This window comes from Ascidia mentula, chromosome 1, assembly GCF_947561715.1.
Source record: "Ascidia mentula chromosome 1, kaAscMent1.1, whole genome shotgun sequence".
Taxonomy (NCBI): Eukaryota; Metazoa; Chordata; class Ascidiacea; order Phlebobranchia; family Ascidiidae; genus Ascidia; species Ascidia mentula.
Window position 1 is genome coordinate 12,174,513 of NC_138566.1, and position 19,917 is coordinate 12,194,429.

The following is a 19,917-nucleotide window of genomic DNA, read 5'->3' on the forward strand; positions in this document are numbered from 1 at the left end:
GTCGTTTTGATAGTGTTGGGGCGCCGCGAACTTTCTTATCATTCGCAATATATTAAATTCAATTTTCAAGCAACAAATTTGCCGTTTGCTATATCGACATGATCGTGTTTTTGTAAGCTGGAGTTTTAAATGTTACTGGCATTATTTAACGTCGTTTTGCACTGAGAGAAAACAAAGGCGCTAGTCAAAAATTGGGACATTTCTTAGAAGTAAGGAAATATATCAAATCTATGACACGTGTTAGAAGGTATGGATTCTTACATCGCAGCATTTTTACGCTATACCGTGATTTGACAGACAGCTGCCAGATCGCGGTAATTGTATTTTAGTTATGGTTTGTGTTGTATAGTTTGCCTGTTTTTACAACTTTGGATGCTTTCGATGTGTGTAGATACATGTATAGCAAACAATCAAGGTTTTCAAAATGTTATTTCAAATAGGCACTCACAAAAGGAAAATTGTTTCCCCCTTTTTTCAAGTGCGTACAGGACCGGAATAGCCTATAACACATTTGATGTGAATATACTTTTGCCCAAGTTTTCCTTTTTAATAATATCTTTTCTTCGTTATATTTTTATTTAGATTTTGCGAAATCGCTGGGCGGTAAATTTTACAGGTGTGCAAGTTTAGAAAGTTAAACCACTCGTCTGATCTACTTTTGTAAAGTGCAGTTTTGAAGCTTCTTCTAAACATGTGGTGATGGAAATGGGCACCGCCGAATCGCAATTCCTCGTCGCACCTAAAATGGTCTTCAGATCGATGCCGTCTCATTTTCTATGTATGAGCACATTTAATGACCACTATACTGTCATTTTGGCAACGAATCTAAACGACAAAAACTTTATTAAACAACACACGCACAAGACTTATGCGGGAACTTGCCTGGTATGGGAAATGAGATTTTTTATATTAATTTTTTTCTTGAATTCGAAATAAAATTACATTGAACGTCAGGCAGAATATGTAGACAAGATGGATCTTTAATAAAATCGAAAATGTTTGGGCGCTAACTATTCATATCTGGTTTCACAACACCCAGCAGTAATCAGCTGACTAGAAACACCAAAATTGCCCCAAACACTTTGAAATTCGCGAAAGATAAATCTCATTCACCCGCACTTTGCTTCATTGCGTGCTCTGGCAGGGTAGGAGGCGCTACAAAATACAATCTGCACTTACTAAATATGGCCTTTTAATGGCGAACGAACATGTAACACAGTTTTAACGACAAAGTTCTTGTATTTCATGCTTGTTAACTGCAGCACTAACGACTTCATGTGTGACCTATAAGTATTGTAATATTACAAATACAACAGGGAAATAGTGTTGTTGTAAAACGATTGAACCACTGTACGAAGGCAACTGCAGTAAACAGATATTTCTCAACTGGAAACAATATAACGAAAGTGCATGGAAGGTACTAAAAAGTGCACTGTGTACATAGCAAAAACTATTTAAAAACAATACATATCAGCTTTTTCCATCTTTCGCCACAAACACAACTTCTTCATCTGAATTGTCATGATATTCTGTCTTAATAACATCAGCTACAATGTCTGTTGGAATTTCATCATGATATACATCTGCATTCTGGTAAAATCTGTTGAATATTAAGGACTTAGTGGTAAAACCAGAAATGCATGTGGTCAGTTACCACATTTAAACAACTTCAACAATGAGTCACCTGGTAAAACCCTTTGATTCTCTGTATGATCTTCTGCAGCACAACTTTCGCAAAACAAATGCGAAGCACAAAAACACCACCAGAGAAACAACTGAAAACACAAATATCAAAGATTTTCTTCAGTTTTTACCAAAAACACCAAGAAACAAATATTTTAGATATAGTTTCCATAAATTTGTTATTTTACACACCAGTTGTCACAACAAGAAAAGTTTTTGAGTAGCCCAAAATGACAATATCTGTTTTATCAGTGATAATCATACTGATGGTTGCTGTTTCTTTTGTTGACAGTGATGCATGTGGTTGGGTTTTCGTTTCCAAGGTAAAGTTCAACATGACTGGCTCATCACCAACTACAACTGATTTGGTTTCATTCACCCCACTACAAAAAGAGTATTGTGTAAGCTGCAGACAGATGGCCACTGTTTCGACCTGAAAGGTCTCATTAGTGCAGCTGGTGTGACTTTAGACGACTTTTCTGACCAAACAGCCAAGACTTCCACTTTGTGGTGAAAAAGAGTATTGTTTACAGCTGCTATAGAAAGTGAACCCTTCTTTAAATTACATGGGTCCATTATTTAAAATACCAAACATAATTTGTAACTACATTTGTGTTTGCACCACAAAAAGATAAGTTGGTTGGTTTTGTTAAGGCAAAGAGATAAAATATGTTTGATGTCCAAACTCTTTAATTTTGCCCAGTAAGAGAAGAAAAAGTAAAAAAACACAACTAGATACACATAAAAAATGCATGGAGTATTAGAAAACACTACTTTTTCTCTGCTGTAACATTGTATTTGCCCGGAACAAGTAATCTCCAGTAATCCCCTGTGGTTGCAGATTTTATTTTATGATTTATTCCTTCAACAGTAATGGTGACTTCAAATAAAAAACTTCCTTTTTGGTCATGAACAAAACCATATATTCCTTTATGTACCTAAAAAAACAAAGATCAACCCATGCTGATCCAAAATTATAATGATAACACAACACACACTTCCTCAATAAAAGCAATCAAAGCATGTTTGTTATCACTCCAATAAGAGGAAAGTTTGGAAAGCTTTGGATATTTAACACAGCCCAGTTCCAGTGTTATCTCAAAACAATTGGTATGAATGTAATTCCAGTCTTGCATGCTACCACTGATTTCATACCACTCTGCTCCGTTGGTGATGCCATTCTAAACATAAGTTAATGATAAGCAGTTTTGTCACTTTGATTCTGATTAAAATATATACCTCAAAATGTTCGCCACAAGGGTTTCCTTCATGCATAATGGCATGAGCTGATGAGTATGCTAGAGAAATCTCCCTAAACACTGCATCATCTGGAGATACACTGTATTGTCTTCTAGGTTTTCCTGGAGCATTCTCATCATATGGATAATTAGCAACCTTTATAGTAATTTTATGATTAAATCAACATTAAAAAGTTACACACAAAAGACTTACTAAAGACCCTCCATGCATATTAGCAGACAAGACAAATGGATACTGTTCCATCCACTTCATAGTTGCAACTACCTCTGGTTCAGCAACTGGCTGTTTGGACAAAAATTGATCCGGGAAATTTCTATTTAAATCCACACCATGACTATTGCTTCTACCCTTCAATCCATTCTGATCACGCTCACTATATTAAAAGATTATTAAAAAATATAAAAAAGTTAGCAACAAATACACAAATGTCCAACCTTGACACTTCATATCCATCAGGATTCATAGAAGGCATTAAATGAATTCTTGTGGTATCAACAAGATTTGTGATATTCTGAATTTTCCCATAGTTTTTGCAGAGATATTCAATTAGATTTAATATCAGTTCGCGGCCAACCACCTCATTTCCATGCATGTTTGCAACATACTTAAATTCAGGCTCACCAAGTTCATGAGTTCCAGGGTTATCAGTTATTTCGAAAACCCATATTTCTCTTCTTTCTACTGATTGACCAATACTATACAAGCGTGTTATTTTTGGATATTGTTGGTTATAGGTTTCAAGAAAGGTTGTCATTTCATCATAATGGTGATGCCTAAAGTCGGTTGGCTCCAGTGGCTCTGTTTAATTTTGCACAAAAGTTTTGACTGATTTGTAAAGATTAACAACAACAAAACCTCACCATCTAATCTAGGTTTAATAGGAAACAGTGTCACATTGTACACGACATGATGGCCATCTGTCACCTTTAATTGTTTTGATTGTGAGGGATGAAACCTATGTAAGATGCAAATAAAGCAAAGTTTAAACCAAATTAAATATTACATTGAGCCAATAATTGGTATACATACTAAATTATTTATATATATGGTGTCAAGGAACACACTGGACATCATGTCAAATATATATTTCGAATGTTTTTACCCAGCTTTGCTAAAACTCAGTGTGTATGCCCCAGGAACTAGCATTTTCCAATAAGCACCATTTTTGTCTGTGCTTATGTTTTTTGCAATGCTTGGAGTGCTTATCACCACATCTTCCAGAGGTTCATGTGATTCTCCATTGAATACAAACCCATGAACACCTCGGTCAGTCTGCAAAAAACATATTATCATCGATGGTGAAAAATGAAGGGAGATGCAGTTGCATAACACATTTTAAACAATGGAAAATCCTGCTACAAAACTTGCCCCAAAATTAAGATTAAATTGGCGAGAAGAATTTTTAAACTTTTTCTTACCAGTTCAACAAATTGAAAAAGTGCCTCTCTGTTTTTATTCCATTCTTGTTTTAACTGTGATGCCAAGGGGTATTTACAGCAAGTCAATTCAACAGTAATTTCCATGCAATCACCAACTAAGTAGTTGTAATCTTGCATTCCACCTATAGTATTTTTTTCTACAGGGTCACTCTATGGCACAAATGTGCATTTATACATAGAGGTAAAAAAATCAATGTAAATCAAAAGTTATTTAATCGTAGACGATAACTTTCCACTCCTATGTACAGAGAGCTGTAAACACTCTCTCCTGGAGTAAAGAGTTATTAGCGTTTAAGTGTAAAAAAAACAAAAATCCCCATATCTTGAAAAAGTGCCAAAAATGGACTCCTCAGTCTTTTTCTGATTTTAAGCTATTGCATATTTTTTCATATTGAAAATGTAGGTGCTCGCCTCCAAAAACGCTACTGTGTTGCTAACATTTAGTGTCAGATAACATTTGATTCACTTGGGAGTTGAAACACAAAATTTTGAATTCCTTGTCTCTACACATATGTGCAGACTTATGCCAAGTTTTAGCAAAATCTGAGACTATGGGTGTAAGGGGGGTAAATATAAAACAAAATAACCCTACAGTTACCAGGGAAGTTAATAGTTTTAATTACAAAATAAAACCTTTTGGTAAAAGCCACTTGCTGAAGTTGCTGTAGCAAAGTTTTACCACAAAAAACAGATTTTAAAACAATTGATATATTCCATATTCTCTGTCACACATATGTGAATGATTGTTTGTCACACAGATCTCTAATTTAATTTAGCCTAGGGTTAAGCCTTTCAAATGCTGCATTTTACAAACATGGCCAGGTTTTGTTGACTTTGAGTGCCAGCCTATATGCACACACTAAAATATGTGGACCTTCAAGTCAAGTGTATCCATGTTCGACAAAATTACTATAGCAAATTTAATACGACTTTTTCCAGGAACATTAAACGAAGGTAATTTTAAAAAATGATGTTTTTGTTTTTCTAGCACCCAATGGCCCTGCCTGATCCTCTGGAACACCCACCTCCAGAAATAATTATTTATTATTAAAAAAACGATTAATATAGGCGATCCACCAGATCAATTGCTTTACTGCTGTGTGCCGATGCTTTGCTATGTACTATTAAATGGACCCTTATTGTTTTTAGCTTGCGGGCGAATACAGATTACCGATAATGAAGAGACCGGGCTGGCAAACCAGACCCGTCAGCTAAAGAGACTGGGCTGGCCAACCAGTCCCGTCGCCACTGGCAGAATACAATGTGACAAAGGCAGTCGTAGATGCTATTGTAGCTTATAATTGCCCCCCTTGATTCTTTTTCAGTTGCAGAAAAAATTGACGCCTGTGTACCAGACCAACATCACTAATCACTCCAATTTTACACAATGTCCAGCCCTTTGTGCTACATTTCAAACGACAGGTTAAATGTGTATTAGGACAGTCCTTTCACAGTGCTAGTTTTCCTGTTTAACAATTAGGTGATAATTGCAGTTACTTTCTATGAAGTGGACATAAACCAGTCTATACTATATGACCTAGACTTACCTGGCACATCATACCAATGAGCACCATTTGTAATACCATTTTCAAAATAGTCATCTCCACATTTCTGATTGTTGTTATGCATTGTAGCATGAGCATTCGCATAGGTCTGTGCCATAAGCTGTTGCAAAACACATAGAGCATATTATTACAATTCATTATCATATATGTAGAGAAAAACAAATAGTCCAAGTACAACTAATATTTATTTGCAACCCCTATATAGCTGATATTAATCCAGCTATAATAGGGGGAAAAAATACGCAATGCTTTATGTTGCAAATATACTTTCAATGCAAGCAGTTTTACTTTAAAAAATGCATCATCTGGAGCTTTACTGTAAACACCATGATGATGATTTTTGGAGTCGTCATAGGGATAACTTGCCACTTCGCTTCCCGCATGAAAGTTTACAGATAAAACAAACCTAAAAAGCCACGATTGTTGGAATAAATTGTGCAATAAACAAAACTATGTAAAAAATTAAATTTTTATATACATGCATGATGGTTGAACATCTGATACAAAATAATGACACATGTGGAGGATAACTTAAATTTGTATCAGAAATTGGCACAAGAACAATTAACTGCTGTATTAACATATGAAAAATGTTGATTTGTACGCAATCAACATTCTTTGAAAAAATCTACCATGCAATCTACAAACTTTACACTCTGGGTTGTGCAACAAAAATGCACACATGCATATTAAGATTTTTTGCACTGTTGAGGTTTCATATTTGAAATGAAACATTTAAACTCAGTATGATTAATAAAAAGATAGCATACTTATGAGACTTAATCCAATTCATCATTGATATTGTTTCTGGCTCATATCTTCGTACTTTTCTTTGAAGTTCAGAGTCAAACTGGTCAGGAAAATTTCTATTTAGATCAACTGCATTTTGATTTTCTCTGGATGTATGGAGCCTTGGTGGAGTGTAGCAGCTTCCCTCAATCGAATTTTCAAAACCATCTGGATTCATTGATGGCATTATATATAAACGTGTTTTTTCCAACAATGATCGAGATCGCACATCTTTTTCAAATGTACTTAGCAAATATTGACAAAAGTATATCAGGATTTCTCTTCCAACAGTTTCATCACCATGCATGTTGCCAACCAACTTCACTTCTGGTCTCTGTGGTGAAGGCTCTTTAACTTTGCTTGTTATTTCTAAAAAAAGGAGCTTTCGCCCCATTACTGAAGTACCAGCTGACCCAGTTCGGGCCAGTGTTGGATATTGTCTTTCCAAGTTTTTAAACAAGTTTTCCAAATCATCTGAGTTGTGATAACTGTCAAATTCTAAAACTGATGCTTGTTTGATATGCAAATCAATAGCTTTTGCCATTGATTTCTTCGCAAAGTGGAAGTATGAGGCAAGAATTAAGAAACCAGCAACAACAAAACAGAATGATATTCTTTTATATGACATGATGGATTTAAACTACACAACTCGGCGATAACAGAATATGGCAATTACACATCAAACTTATTGGTCTGATAATAGTAAGCTCTAAAGTACGTTGGGCACTATGCACCTGGGGTAGACAGACTACAATGAAAGAATTTCTAAACAAGACCAAATTAAAAACTCTCCATATTTATTATATGCAATGTGTTCAAAAAGGTCATTACTTTCTTACATTAGCCACCATACACACAGAATGTTTCACTGTTTTAACCTCGTATATAAAATATTCATATTTTTCAATCATGAAAATGTAGTTTCAGAAATAACCTTCATTTTATCAAATAAACGTACAATATTTTGTTTGAAGGCCAAACTGTTCAAAGAAAGGCCAGCGAAATTTTGGCCTCATAAACGCCTGGAAACCGTGACTGCACATTTTATTTTAGAGACCTAAGTCCACTAAAACTAAACGATTACGAAATTTGTTTACATCTTATGTGGAGTCATAACGTCATACGTTTCTACATTAAAAAAATATATGCTTTTGATACAGGCAGGCTTCGCCTATCAACGTACGACATGAACAAAATAAATATTTTTTTGTTTTTAAACCACTAACCACGTAGCATAACCAACGACGCTAGTCAACAAAACTTTAAACGCTCGTAACTTCGCCGTTTCTTGATGGATTTCGATGATTTTTGTACATGTTGCATGAAATGAAATGGTATGTAATTTTAAAAGATATAAAAAAATTAAAAAATTTCAACGATTTATGGAACTAATATTAATGTACATTATCATTAATCGATCATAACTACTTTTATCGAACCGGGGCCAAGACTATTCGAACACCGTTGAAAACTACATTAAAAGCCCTTTCCAACCATACCAAACTTGTTTAATTATCGCATCTGAAAGAACGCCTACTGACCGAAATATTATTTATACCCGTCATAAAAAATACTTTTTTTTTATTGTTAAGTCTTTTTACAGATTCGCGGCCACGACTAGCATACACCGTTGGAGCGTGGTATTACTTCTGCGTTGTCTGATTACGGTGGTGGAGATCCTCTACGTTGTGAAGGTCGCCTGACAAGTTGTGCGCTTGCGCACCAGTGTACCTTGACCACAATATACCCCGTGAAACCACTAAGCTCCTGTAGCTCAGTTGGTAGAGCGTTGGGCCTGGTTAGCCCAGAATCGTGAGTTCAAACCTCACCGGGAGCTTGATTTTTCAGATCTCGCTCCGACTTGTCGGGAAAAGTGGCTGATCCAGCTTGGCTGCAATGCCTTGGCTGCGAAGCCTGTGAACCTTACAAACATACTTGATTTTGTTTTTATGGTGGAATTTATCATAATATTTGATTCGTTGAAAAAACATTTGTATACCTCATATGTGGCAAGGTTGTTGTTGTAGCACGTACTTTTTCGCTTGCACCTTTCACTCAGCACGGATGCCAGCGATGTCAGCAACGTGAGTGATCGGCCTCATTACCCGCGCATCTGATCGGCGGTGAAAAGGCTCAAAGTCGTGCGACAAATTTTTCAACCTGGGTTAATTAACAATAAAATGTTTTTACTTCATGAAATCTACCTAACCAACAACACTTCTTTCACGTGACACAAGTTACCCTTCAATTCAATTTTAAATGTTACTAGAACAACTTTGTGTCCACGCTTCTGGTTTTAGAATACGTTTTTATCAATAAAAACTTAAGATGCTTTAATAAAAAGCGAAACATGTATTCTAAAACCAGAAGCGTGAACACAAAGTTGTTCTAGTAAGATTTAAAACTGGGTTAATTAACTATTTTTTTGTTTTGTTAAGAAACTCTATATAAACCTATAGGCAAAATGCTGATGCGATCCATTTCGCTTTTACAACGAAGTACCGCCAACGTTTACAGCAATATTCTTTGCAAGTTCTTTTGAAAAGTTTCGAAGTGTCTTCTTCCATGTTTAGTGGAAGCAGGCAGAGAAAGGTATGTGTACCTGATGTTTTGTTGCTTTTTTGTTGTGGTTAATGGCATAAAATACTTTTACAGTCCAGTAGAGTGGAGAGATATGAAACGGGCGTATCTGGCAAGCAGACCATGTGGAGGATTCCGGAGAAGAGTGTTCGGAATCTGTTGCCGTTCCTCTCGGACAGCAACGTCAGGCGGTTTGTATCTCCGTTTACAGTTAAACCAAGCGATGACTTTTGTTTAGACTTTGTGGCTCTGAGCATGCCTGGAGGGAGGATCGACCACGCGATTGTCAAGCTATCGAACACTCTCATTGTTGAGGATGTCGAAGCTGTCGTCGTAAGCTTTGGTACGAACAACATCCTCAACATACACGGGAGCTACCAAAGCATTGCTCAAGTCGTGGAGCTAACAAAGGAGCTCATGCACTTGGTTAATGTTCTTTACCAAGGCCAAAGTAAGCTTGTTAACTTTGCATTGTTTTGCTTTGTAACTTGTTCAGAAAAACTAATCAGATAATAGATCTTTCTTGCAAACGGCTTTATTCGTCTAACTACAAAGGAAACCTCCTATACTTAATTATCTGTATTCTACAGGTTTGCCATTGTGGTATACTGCCACTTGCTGGAAGACGAGGGTTTTGCGTTGGTGATTTGAATAGGAAATTGCAACAAATCGCCGCAGAAATGAACTTTACGTTTGTAGAAACTGCGGTTCCAATGCATTTTCTTTCAAAGAATGGTATTTACTTAACTGAGAAAGGTTCAAAACTGTTTCTTTCACAGGTGGAGGAGAAAGTTAGAAGAGGCATTGTACGAGTTCCCGAGAAGAACGAATTTCCGGCTTTAGGGTTTCAATCGACGGAAAACCCAACAGACCGACGATACCAGTGGTTGAAAAAAAGGGAGTAACGAAGAAAGATGAAGATGTCGTGCCAAATGTGGTGGTAGGTCATGATGCGTTTAATTATTAAGCAGATTAAACGAATGCTTTATTCGGCTTTTGGTGTTGTTTAGGAGGTTGGTCGTGGCTTTCTATCTTCATTTTCTGAAATTATAAAGAATTCCGCCCAGGTAAGACATCTTGCCTTGGGTGTTTGATGATGTCGCGTACAAATGTGTGTAGTGTCGCGAAAATTACATACGTTTGCACACAGGGACCAAAAATGATCCCATATACTCGCTTGAGAGAGGGCGCTGCGAAAACGAGGTTACTCCGCAATTCTGCAACGCAAAAACGTCGGAGAAACATCGAAGAGGGAGGAGCACCAACGGCTAAATTCGGTGGATTTGGAAAATGTCAAGCACCTTCACAAACACCACCACAACCCAACAACAGTGTAACGGGCCACTAATCGAAGCTGGCTAAACCTGTTGGCCGCGCCACACGGCTGTAACTGATTATTGCAGTCTTTACTCGTTTCCAAGTCGAAATCTTCATCAATGAAAGCATTTATTTATTTCGTGTTGGAAAACGGTTTAAACACTGTTTTTCAGCCTACCAATTTAAGCCTGAATCAAAATAGAATCAGAAATTAGTATTAGCACACATTCAAAACACACTTCTGCCACGTTGTCAGCTGGGCACAAACAACAAAGGTAGTGTGACGTCATATTTAACAACTTATTGAATTGAGTGGGGAGCAAGTTCACGAGAAATTCTTACACTCCCCCCCAAATTGACAAGTTTTTTTCTTTACTTTAAATTTCACAACACATTTTCGAGTAGCGTTAATAATGCGACATAACAGAACGTTTGATTAATGCAACGAAGGTGTTTCGCATCAAGGATCACCAATTCGTGCCAAGGTTTACGGTATGCATGCATCTTTAACGGTTCCTCTAAAATACCGGGTCGGCGGGTTAGCCAGGGTTAGCCAGGTTTTAAAGTATGCAGGATATACTTTTAGGAGCTGACAGTGTTGTAGGTAGTGTTCGTGGTGTTTGCAGTGTAGATAAGTAAATAAGTTTCGTTTGTCAAGTGAACCCTTTCCAAACCGGACCACCCTGCCAACCCTGCCAACCCTGCCGACCCTGCCGAAAAATGACAATTGACATTGATTTTAATTCAGAACCATTCCAAAAAGCATGCAAAAAGTATGTAACAGATATTTTCGAAGCAGGTGCTGAATCAACGAAAGTTGTTCAAAATACACATAAAAAAACGCACTGGGCTTGACGGGCTTGACATTGGAATCCTCACGGCAGAGTTCCCTTCTCAATCACACATAAAGAACTGTTACCAGAGGTCGTATTGACGTTGCTCGTACATTGCCAAAAAAAATCGAACAATTCCGGAAGGAATACTTAAATTCGGAAACATAAGAACAACGTATCCAAAACTGGCTTGTCTGAAGTCAGCATGAGGAATCACTATGTTGTTTTCCATGCATGCTAATTTGTTTGCTACAAGCTGGGTACCACATCTAAATCAATCTGCATTGGCAGCAGCTAAAAGGTGGTCAGCTCGGTTGCGAAAATTTTACAACATAGTTACCGAGCATGAAAAGTTATCTAGGTTGGCGTCACTTAATCAAGTTCTAATGCAAGAGCTCGACCTTGTTAACTACCTTGTAAGTATAATTTTGTGTTTTCGTAAGGGACAAATTGCCGTGGTGGCTGACATCGACGCGATGTTTCATCAAGTGCGTGTTTCCCTCGTGATTGGGACAGTCTACGTTTCCTTTGGCGGCCTGGAGGAGATTTATCGAGAGACCCTAAGTCTTATAGAATGAAGATGCACCTTTTTGGAATCGTATGTTGACGATTGTTTGACTTCAGTTTGAAGTGTAAAGGATGGACTTTAGTTGGTCGAAGGGCTACGTTCACTACTGACAAGGGGGTTTTCGTGGGACAAAATGGTTGCCAAACAGCGTTAAAATTCCCAATACTCTTCCAAAGGAAGAACTGAGCACGTCACTGCGATTGCATCCATTAGATACAGCGTGTTTTTGGTGTGCATTGCAACGTGCACGCCGATGAATTTACGTTTTCCGTGAATTTACCAATGTACTCCGCACTTGTCGTGGCCTATACTCTCGCGGCTGATTTATAGAAGTTTGTGTCAACCGGAAATTAAATGGGATGAGCCAATGTCTGTCAAGGATCTCAGGAGCATGGGAAGGATGGCTGACCAAGCTGCGCGAAGTCAGCATTTCCCGTTCTTTCAAATTGCCTACACACGATATAGAAAGTTCTAAATTGCATGTGTTTGCGGATGCGTCGAAGGAGGCCTACGGCACCGTTGGCTATTTGCGGTCCATGGGCATTGACAACAAGGTCACACGCACTTTGGTGATGGCCAAGTCCCATTTAGCACAAAGTATTCGCAACGACCGTCGCCACTTTCCGCTTTTTGTTTCCTGTCGTCTCGCCGTGATACAACGGAACACGTGCATCCATTATTTGAAACATATTCCAACGAAGCAAAATCCTGCAGACTTGGCTTCTCGTGGGGTGACGGCAGCTGGTCTGCTCGGATCAGGATTGTGGATTACTGGTCCGTCATTTTTGACAGCAGGTGTTTATCGTGGTGAAATCCTGTTTCGGTTTAAAGTGCATATGACACGGCCATGACAACTTTGCGTAAACCTAAAGGTGCATCTACAACAAACATATATCCAAAGTTTTTCGGTTCTACGTCAAATAAAAAATGTAGAAAATGACATCGCACAAGGCACTCGCGTCGAAAAAATGCATTGTTTAGATAGGAGAAGGCGCCTTTTTTTCAGATATCGAATAGTTTCAAACATAGGATAATCCACAGATTACGTTACCTTAAAGGTCATGACAGGGTTTTGCATCACAAAAAATATGTCATTGTGACGTCACAAACCAAAGGCTTATTTGTCCCTAATTAACGGAAGACCATTGGGTATAGCAGAAACAACACTACTCTGTACGTCGGTAAGACGGGGATGGTGCGTTTCTTTGCTAAGTGACATTACATGACGCCATTTTGGATGTGATGTCATAACTTTAACCTCCCCTTTGTGTTGACTTTAATTTGATGATTCCAACATTTCTAGTTACGAACTATATTGCTAAAAATACATTAGTGGTTGATTCTAAAAAAAAGCAGTAGCTTTTTATACAGGATCAGCCTGGCTTATAAATCAGGAATATATATTTCGCCCCATGGGCATCTTCAGTTCCTTCAGTAAACACATTAAATGATATTAAAAACGTCTGAAAAACAGCAACATTAGAGAAAGGGCTAGTGATAAACTAACATCTGCAGTTTTGGGTAGATCCCAATATTTCAATTTTTGTCAGTTAGTGGTTGATTGTGGCGAATTAAATAAATCATGTATGACGCGAACTCGTAGGCAACGCTACTGTCGGGCAAAAAGTGGTATTATGACAGAATAACTGTTTTGCATAATCAGCTAATTTGGTCGGTTTTTCTCGGCGGTCTTTGCCAGCCTCAAAATTCAATTAACCTACTTCTATCTATTGCTGTGAGTGGACAAAACGACAATGCTAAATTGACGGTTTATCTCTGTCGTGTTTTCAAAAGTTCATGCATCACGTTAGCGATCATAAATGCTGTAACAACAAGAACACCCTGTTCTAGTAACTGTTTTATTATTACACAACTAAATAAGACATAATAGGTGGAACAGCGGCCATCTGTTTTCAGCTTAAATTAACATAAAATCCGTATTTTTAACTTGTTCACTTTTTGTCCCCTGTTTATTACAATATTATGCTAAACCAGTTTTACAATGTTTTCCATTCCTATGCATAAGGCTCGCTGCCAGCACTCGCGCACGACCGAAGCGCCTTCTATGACGTCACGCAACAATATCACGCTTTCGCACGGTTTCGTTCGCAGCGGCAAAAGTTCGACTTTGATCAACTGTATCTCAGAAACCAGTTGACGTAACAAGCTACTTTTTTCGCCAAAAATGTTCTCAAGTTATGAACATCTTTTAGTTTTGATTATCACCATGTTTTACTTTTACGTGTCATATGCACTTTATATTTGTTGCTTAGAAGGTTTTCATCTGTGTGTAAGGTTAAATGAGCCACTGCCTGGTTACTTCGTTATTAGTCGTTTTTATTAAAACGGACAAAGGGCCATGCAATGGCATCGTCTCCTTCTGCTACGGTTGAGGAGATGAATCCTGCCGAAGTGGAACTCGTTAATGTCCAACGAGACCACTTTGCTCAATGGATGGTGGCTGTCTCTAAAGATGGTGAAATGAAAAAGATGAAACGACAATCTCTTATGTTTAAGATGGATCCCCTTGTGGTCAATGGCATTTTTTGCCTCGCTGGACGCCTAAACAAAGCGCCAATTGCATATGTAGCGCGTCACTCAGCGATTCTGCCGCACAATTCGTATCTCACGGATTTGATTGTTGCTCACTTTCAAGAGCAAGCAGGCCATGGTGGCGTAAATCACACGCTGACGCTGCTGAACCAGCGTAATTGGACAATTAAAGGTCATTGTCGTAAGGTTCCGTTTGTCCCTGAAGAAACGCCTGACCGGGAATGCAAGTGATGTCCTCGCTTACTGCCGTCTGATTGCAAATGGATATGCATCCCTTTCCATACACCGGGGCAGTCTATTGCGACCCGCTAATGGTGCGACAAGGACGAAGCGAGGTGAAACGATATGGCTGCTTGTTTACTTGCTTGACCACTCGGGCGATTCACTTGGAAGTTGCTGTTCCTGAGTACGGACGCTTTTGTAAATGCGTTCCGGCGTTTTATATCGGGCCGGGTTCCTGTGCTGAACATGCACTCAGACAACGGAGCATCAAATTGAAGAGTAATGATTCGTTCTGTCAGGAGAGTCCTTAATGCCCTAACCGGTGAGCGAATCCCTGCTGACGATAAATTACAAACATTCCTATTGGAAGTTGAGTGCATTCTTTACTCTCGTCCACTGACGCCTGTTAAAGGATGGCGTCGCCTTCAGTACCTTTCCGACCAGGTCACATGGGGATCAGTTTTACAGTTGAGTGAGCATATATGCATGTTCTGTTGCTAGGGCGAATTTGAGCTTGAGCCAGTTTCAGGCAGTTTTAGGAAGGATTTGGGTGTTTAAAATCAGATAGTGCTTGGGTTTTGTCGTAAAATGAACTATAAAAGCAGCTCAAACTTTAGGCCCCACCGCTTACGGGAATCCACAAATTACGTTACCTTAAATGTCAGGACAAGGTTTTACATCAAACAAAACCAAAGGCTTATTTGTCCCCGATTATCGGAAGACCAAAGGGTATAGAAGCAACGACATTACTCTGTACTTCGATAAGACGGGGATGGTGCGTTTCTTTGACATTGCATGACGTCATTTTGGGTGTGATGTCATAACTTTAACCTTTGTGTTGACTTTAATTTGATGATTCCAACATTTCTAGTTACGAACCTTATTGCACAAATACATTAGTGATTGATAACGGGGAATTAATCAAATCATTTATGACGCGAACTCGTAGGCAACGCTACTGCTAGACAAAAAGTGGTTTGCTACTTTGACAGAATAACTGTGTTGCATAATCAGCTAATTTGGTCATCTTTAATCGACGGTCTTTGCCAGCCTTAAAATTCAATTACTAATATGTTTTGCTGTAAGAGGAAAAAACAATGCTCAATTGTCGGTTTGTCTCTGTCGTGTTTTCAAAAGTTCATGCATCAAATTGGCGATCATAAATGCTTTAACCACAAGAACACCCTGTTCCAGTAACTGTTTTTTTATAACGCAACTAAATAAGACTTTTTAGGTCGAAACAGCGGTCATCTGTCTGCAGCTGAAATTAACATCAAAATGCGTTTGGTTTTTGCGCTTGTTCACTTGTTGTGCCCTGTTTAATGCAAAACTATACTAAACCAGTTTCACAATGTTTTACATTCCTACTTGCTTTCGCACGATTTCGTTCGCAACGTTTGTTTCGCCAAAAATGTTTTAATATTATGACCATCTCTTAAGCCTAATTATTAATATGTTTTATTTTTCCGTATCACATAAACTTTAAGGTTAAATAACGGGGTCCGTAAAGGTATATTAAAAACAACAAATACGTTTTATACAGTGCGTAAGCAGCATTCACTGCAGTAATTTATAACTTGAGTGGTTTCATAAGGTGTACAATCGTATAGTGGACAATTACTCCAGTTTTAAATGGTTCTTACACTATTTTTGTATTTTACGATTTCAACGTTGTTCACAATTGTTTATTTTACTACACTTATTGTAGTAAGTGACATACTCTAATAAAGTTATAAAGTTCGTATTTGCTGTTTTGTGGAGATGGGTTACAGGTAATTGTGTGATAACACCAAACTAAATTGAGTGTCGAGTCCAGACTATGCGTAGACTCGGACAGAAGAGTTTGTCTGGCACAATATACCTGCGTAAACTGTTGATATTGTTTTGTTGTATTTTTCACTAATCACATCTGACTTAAGACTAGGGGTCCAAGAAAAAACATGTTCATAAAATGGGGTCCGCTGCCAAAAAAGTTTAGGAAACCCTGGTTTAAAGGGTGTTTGGTCAAGCAGTCGTGGTGAGTATTCTTGAAAAAGTGCAAAAATATTGAGGTGGATTTTGTGGAGATGAAATCACAAAAAAATTTCCCATTCGTTACTTTGTGTTAGTCTCACTACTTATCTACACACTCTAGTCAAAATTACTTGTAAGACAACCAGGGGCGTGCAACAATTTCACGTTGATACTATTGCGTCCCAAATGCACAATAAAGAAAACCGACATCATGTATTTGCAGCGGTTTTGGCTTCTGCAAAGTGCGGCAAATTGTATAGAGTAGACTAAATCGCGTACCACTTGAAAAGCTCTCGCGTACCACAGTTTGAGAACTACTGGTATAAACTGTTGTGGGCGAGAATCGCAAAATACGAACGCCGGTGTTCGCGCCAATCGTCACATAAACGGTGGCTTTCTGGTTTGCGCAATTGTGTAACGCTATGGAAAGTTTAACAACTAAACTAATTGACTTTTACGCAAGTGAACCACTTGTCATTACAACGTGGCCACTAAAAAATGTTTGGTAACAATGCCAAGTGTTCGGTATCAATGCTTCCTATTTGGAAACAATGGCGAATGCAACACGAAGCGGTTTTTAGGTCAACGTCAAAGAAAATTTCTGGTTTTCACGCGGATTTTGACAAAAAATTGTTTATTTATCAAAAAAGACCAAAATATTTCACAAAAGGGGGGGTCCGGACCCCTCGGACCCCCCCCTGGATACGCCCATGAAGACTACCTAAGCTGCTCCTCAGGATTATTTTGCCCCCATGTTGGACACTACTTTGACTAAAAAAGAAGATTGAACTATTGTGTGAATAAATCAAACACAAAAAGTGAATTTACACTTTCTGTTTGCAATTCATGAATATACACTATTCATTTGCAATTCAGTGCAGTCACCAACCCCCCTCCACATAATGCATTCAGAATTGGATGTCTTTTTGACAGCCCCTAATTTCAATTTTTAGCATTTAATTGTGAGAGAGGTCATTCAGGCTTTATTTACAGAAAAATTAATCGTTCAAAGTTGGGTGGCTGGGAAGGTTAGCAAGGAGGGCGCAAAAGTGCCCAATCAGTGATCTATTTGGGCACTTTTGCGCCCAAATCAGCGAAAGTAGATTTGGTTTACTGGTTGTTTTGAATTGGATTTTTTTCCAGGAGTTGGGTTGTAAGATTTGGTAAAAAATGTTGTGCCAAAAAAGTTTAGGAACTGCTGGTTTAAAGACTCAGTCGTTAGGTTTGCCATCCCTCATCTATGCATTCTGGTCAAAATTGGTTGGACAGGTTCTATTTTGCCCTTGGGGGCATTTGTTCCCTTCCCCCTAACTAGATAGTAGCTCATGGAGCCCATCAGAGTTTTATGGAGCTCATCACTTCGGTAGTCACATGATCAAGCAAACATGATAAGCATTGTCTATGCACCTTTTAGATGTTTGTGGTCTTTCATGATACACAAATTTGTACTGAAACATTTTCATATTTCATTGCTGTGGATAATTTGTTAAAAAAAATACTTATAAAGCAAAGATTTTATATACAAAAACTATAACTGCAGTTTAAACTTTAATCCAGGGGCTGCTTTGTAATGAAAATCACCAACCCACTTTTGATTTTGAGCATCATAAAACACACCTTCACCTTCCAATTTCCCCAGATTAAAATTTCCTTTGTAAATACACTTATTTGGCCAAGTATACACTCCAGACCCATTGTAAAAATTGTCATAAAAATCTCCCTGGTAAGTTGCACCACTTGGATACGAAATGTGTCCACTTCCATTCATTTTATCGTTCTTCCAGTGGCCAGTATACAAAATTCCAGAGGATGTTTTATGTATTCCATGACCTTCTCTTTCAATTTTCCCATCTTCTTTTACTTTGTACTCACCATTGTACAATTCGTTGTTTGGAAAGATAAACTCACCTGAAACACAATGGACCCAGCTATAACTAATCAACATTCCATGTGAATAGGTAACTTAAACCTAGCATTGTATTAAAACTGCCAATGTTGTATTTTTAATACCTAATGGGGAAAATTTTTAAACAAGCAATTACCTTTTCAAAAGATGGTTTAGAGCAATTGTTAATTAGCCAATAAGCAAAAGGCTCAATAGTAAAAGCTATGTGACAAACTAAATGCTACAGAAACACTTTTGAACGCTTGAATTAAAAAAAATGTATGTAACACACCTGTCAACAAAGACTGGTCATATTCGTCCTTTAACATTATTGCATACCGAGCATTGCAATGCAAAACAAAAACTGGTTAACTGCCTCTATACAACCACTTTTCTTCAGCAGTTACTATGGTTACATGAACATGCCTGTGAGTTGAAGGTGTTTTCCTTTTCCTCATTGCGCAATTTGCCATGGAAGAGATAGGGCCATACCATTCAACTTTATGATCTTTGTTGTGTACAATTTTCAGTACAAAGTCTGAACGTGTAACGCCAGCTTAAAATAGCAGCGTTTTCGCTTCCAATCAAATGTAAGAATTCCAAACTCTGTTTCACACAGGTCGCTGGCGTTGTCATTTCCTCTCTCATCGGAACATCTTTCGCTTTTCATGTGCTGTGTCTGGCATGGTATTCTGTTAATGCCTTTAAATTGAAAACAATATCTCCTAAGTGGGGTTCACGGACGAATCCTACGACTAACAATTGTCACTTAGTAAAAGTAAAGCACTACCTAAATTGAACTTGTCGTTGCACATACTTGATCGTGTTCGTTACTGCATGATAGAATTAGTTAGGGTATTTAAACTGGTGTTTGTAGTTCCAGCGATTTGCATCAAGTCGCCACCATCTCATCCAATCGTTAATTGGCCTCATGTAACTGTTTCTTTTGAACCTACGGTTGCAAATTTGATATATTTCTTTCGGCTACTACAATGTTGTGACAGCCCCTTTGTCTTGTGTTTCCGATTAATAATCTACGATGGAGTGTTTTATCCACGGCCTGACACAGTTGCAACCGAATGCTCGATGAGGGGAAATATTTCGACATACAATGCTTATAGCCGACACAGCAGGTTAGGATTAACTCCAACGGTTGCGGCATGTTTGTAAAAATATACGGCTTGGCAACGCGCCATCCCCCACATGAAGT

The 19,917-nt window shown here is 38.1% G+C and overlaps 3 protein-coding genes across 3 annotated transcripts; 1 reads left to right on the forward strand and 2 right to left on the reverse strand.

The window, feature by feature from the left end:
- Window positions 1-1,061: 1,061 nt before the first annotated feature.
- LOC145898197 (carboxypeptidase D-like) lies at window positions 1,062-7,831 on the reverse strand. Its single transcript, XM_082986630.1, has 14 exons — window positions 6,718-7,831; window positions 6,236-6,353; window positions 5,930-6,047; window positions 4,362-4,504; window positions 4,046-4,215; window positions 3,804-3,898; window positions 3,378-3,741; window positions 3,136-3,316; window positions 2,923-3,078; window positions 2,682-2,864; window positions 2,458-2,621; window positions 1,876-2,066; window positions 1,685-1,775; window positions 1,062-1,600 (listed from the first exon to the last, which is right to left on the reverse strand). Exons 1-14 carry the CDS (start codon window positions 7,362-7,364, stop codon window positions 1,471-1,473), a joined length of 2,751 nt encoding a protein of 916 aa, XP_082842756.1. The 5' UTR covers window positions 7,365-7,831; the 3' UTR covers window positions 1,062-1,470.
- Window positions 7,832-12,393: 4,562 nt separating this feature from the next.
- Window positions 12,394-12,885, forward strand: LOC145917749 (uncharacterized). Its single transcript, XM_083003025.1, has one exon. The coding sequence runs from the start codon at window positions 12,394-12,396 to the stop codon at window positions 12,883-12,885; it is 492 nt and encodes a 163-aa protein (XP_082859151.1).
- Window positions 12,886-18,177: 5,292 nt separating this feature from the next.
- Window positions 18,178-19,134, reverse strand: LOC145910639 (uncharacterized). Its single transcript, XM_082997832.1, has 2 exons — window positions 19,000-19,134; window positions 18,178-18,730 (listed from the first exon to the last, which is right to left on the reverse strand). The coding sequence occupies exons 1-2, from the start codon at window positions 19,034-19,036 to the stop codon at window positions 18,351-18,353; spliced, it is 417 nt and encodes a 138-aa protein (XP_082853958.1). The 5' UTR covers window positions 19,037-19,134; the 3' UTR covers window positions 18,178-18,350.
- Between the last annotated feature and the right edge of the window lie 783 nt (window positions 19,135-19,917).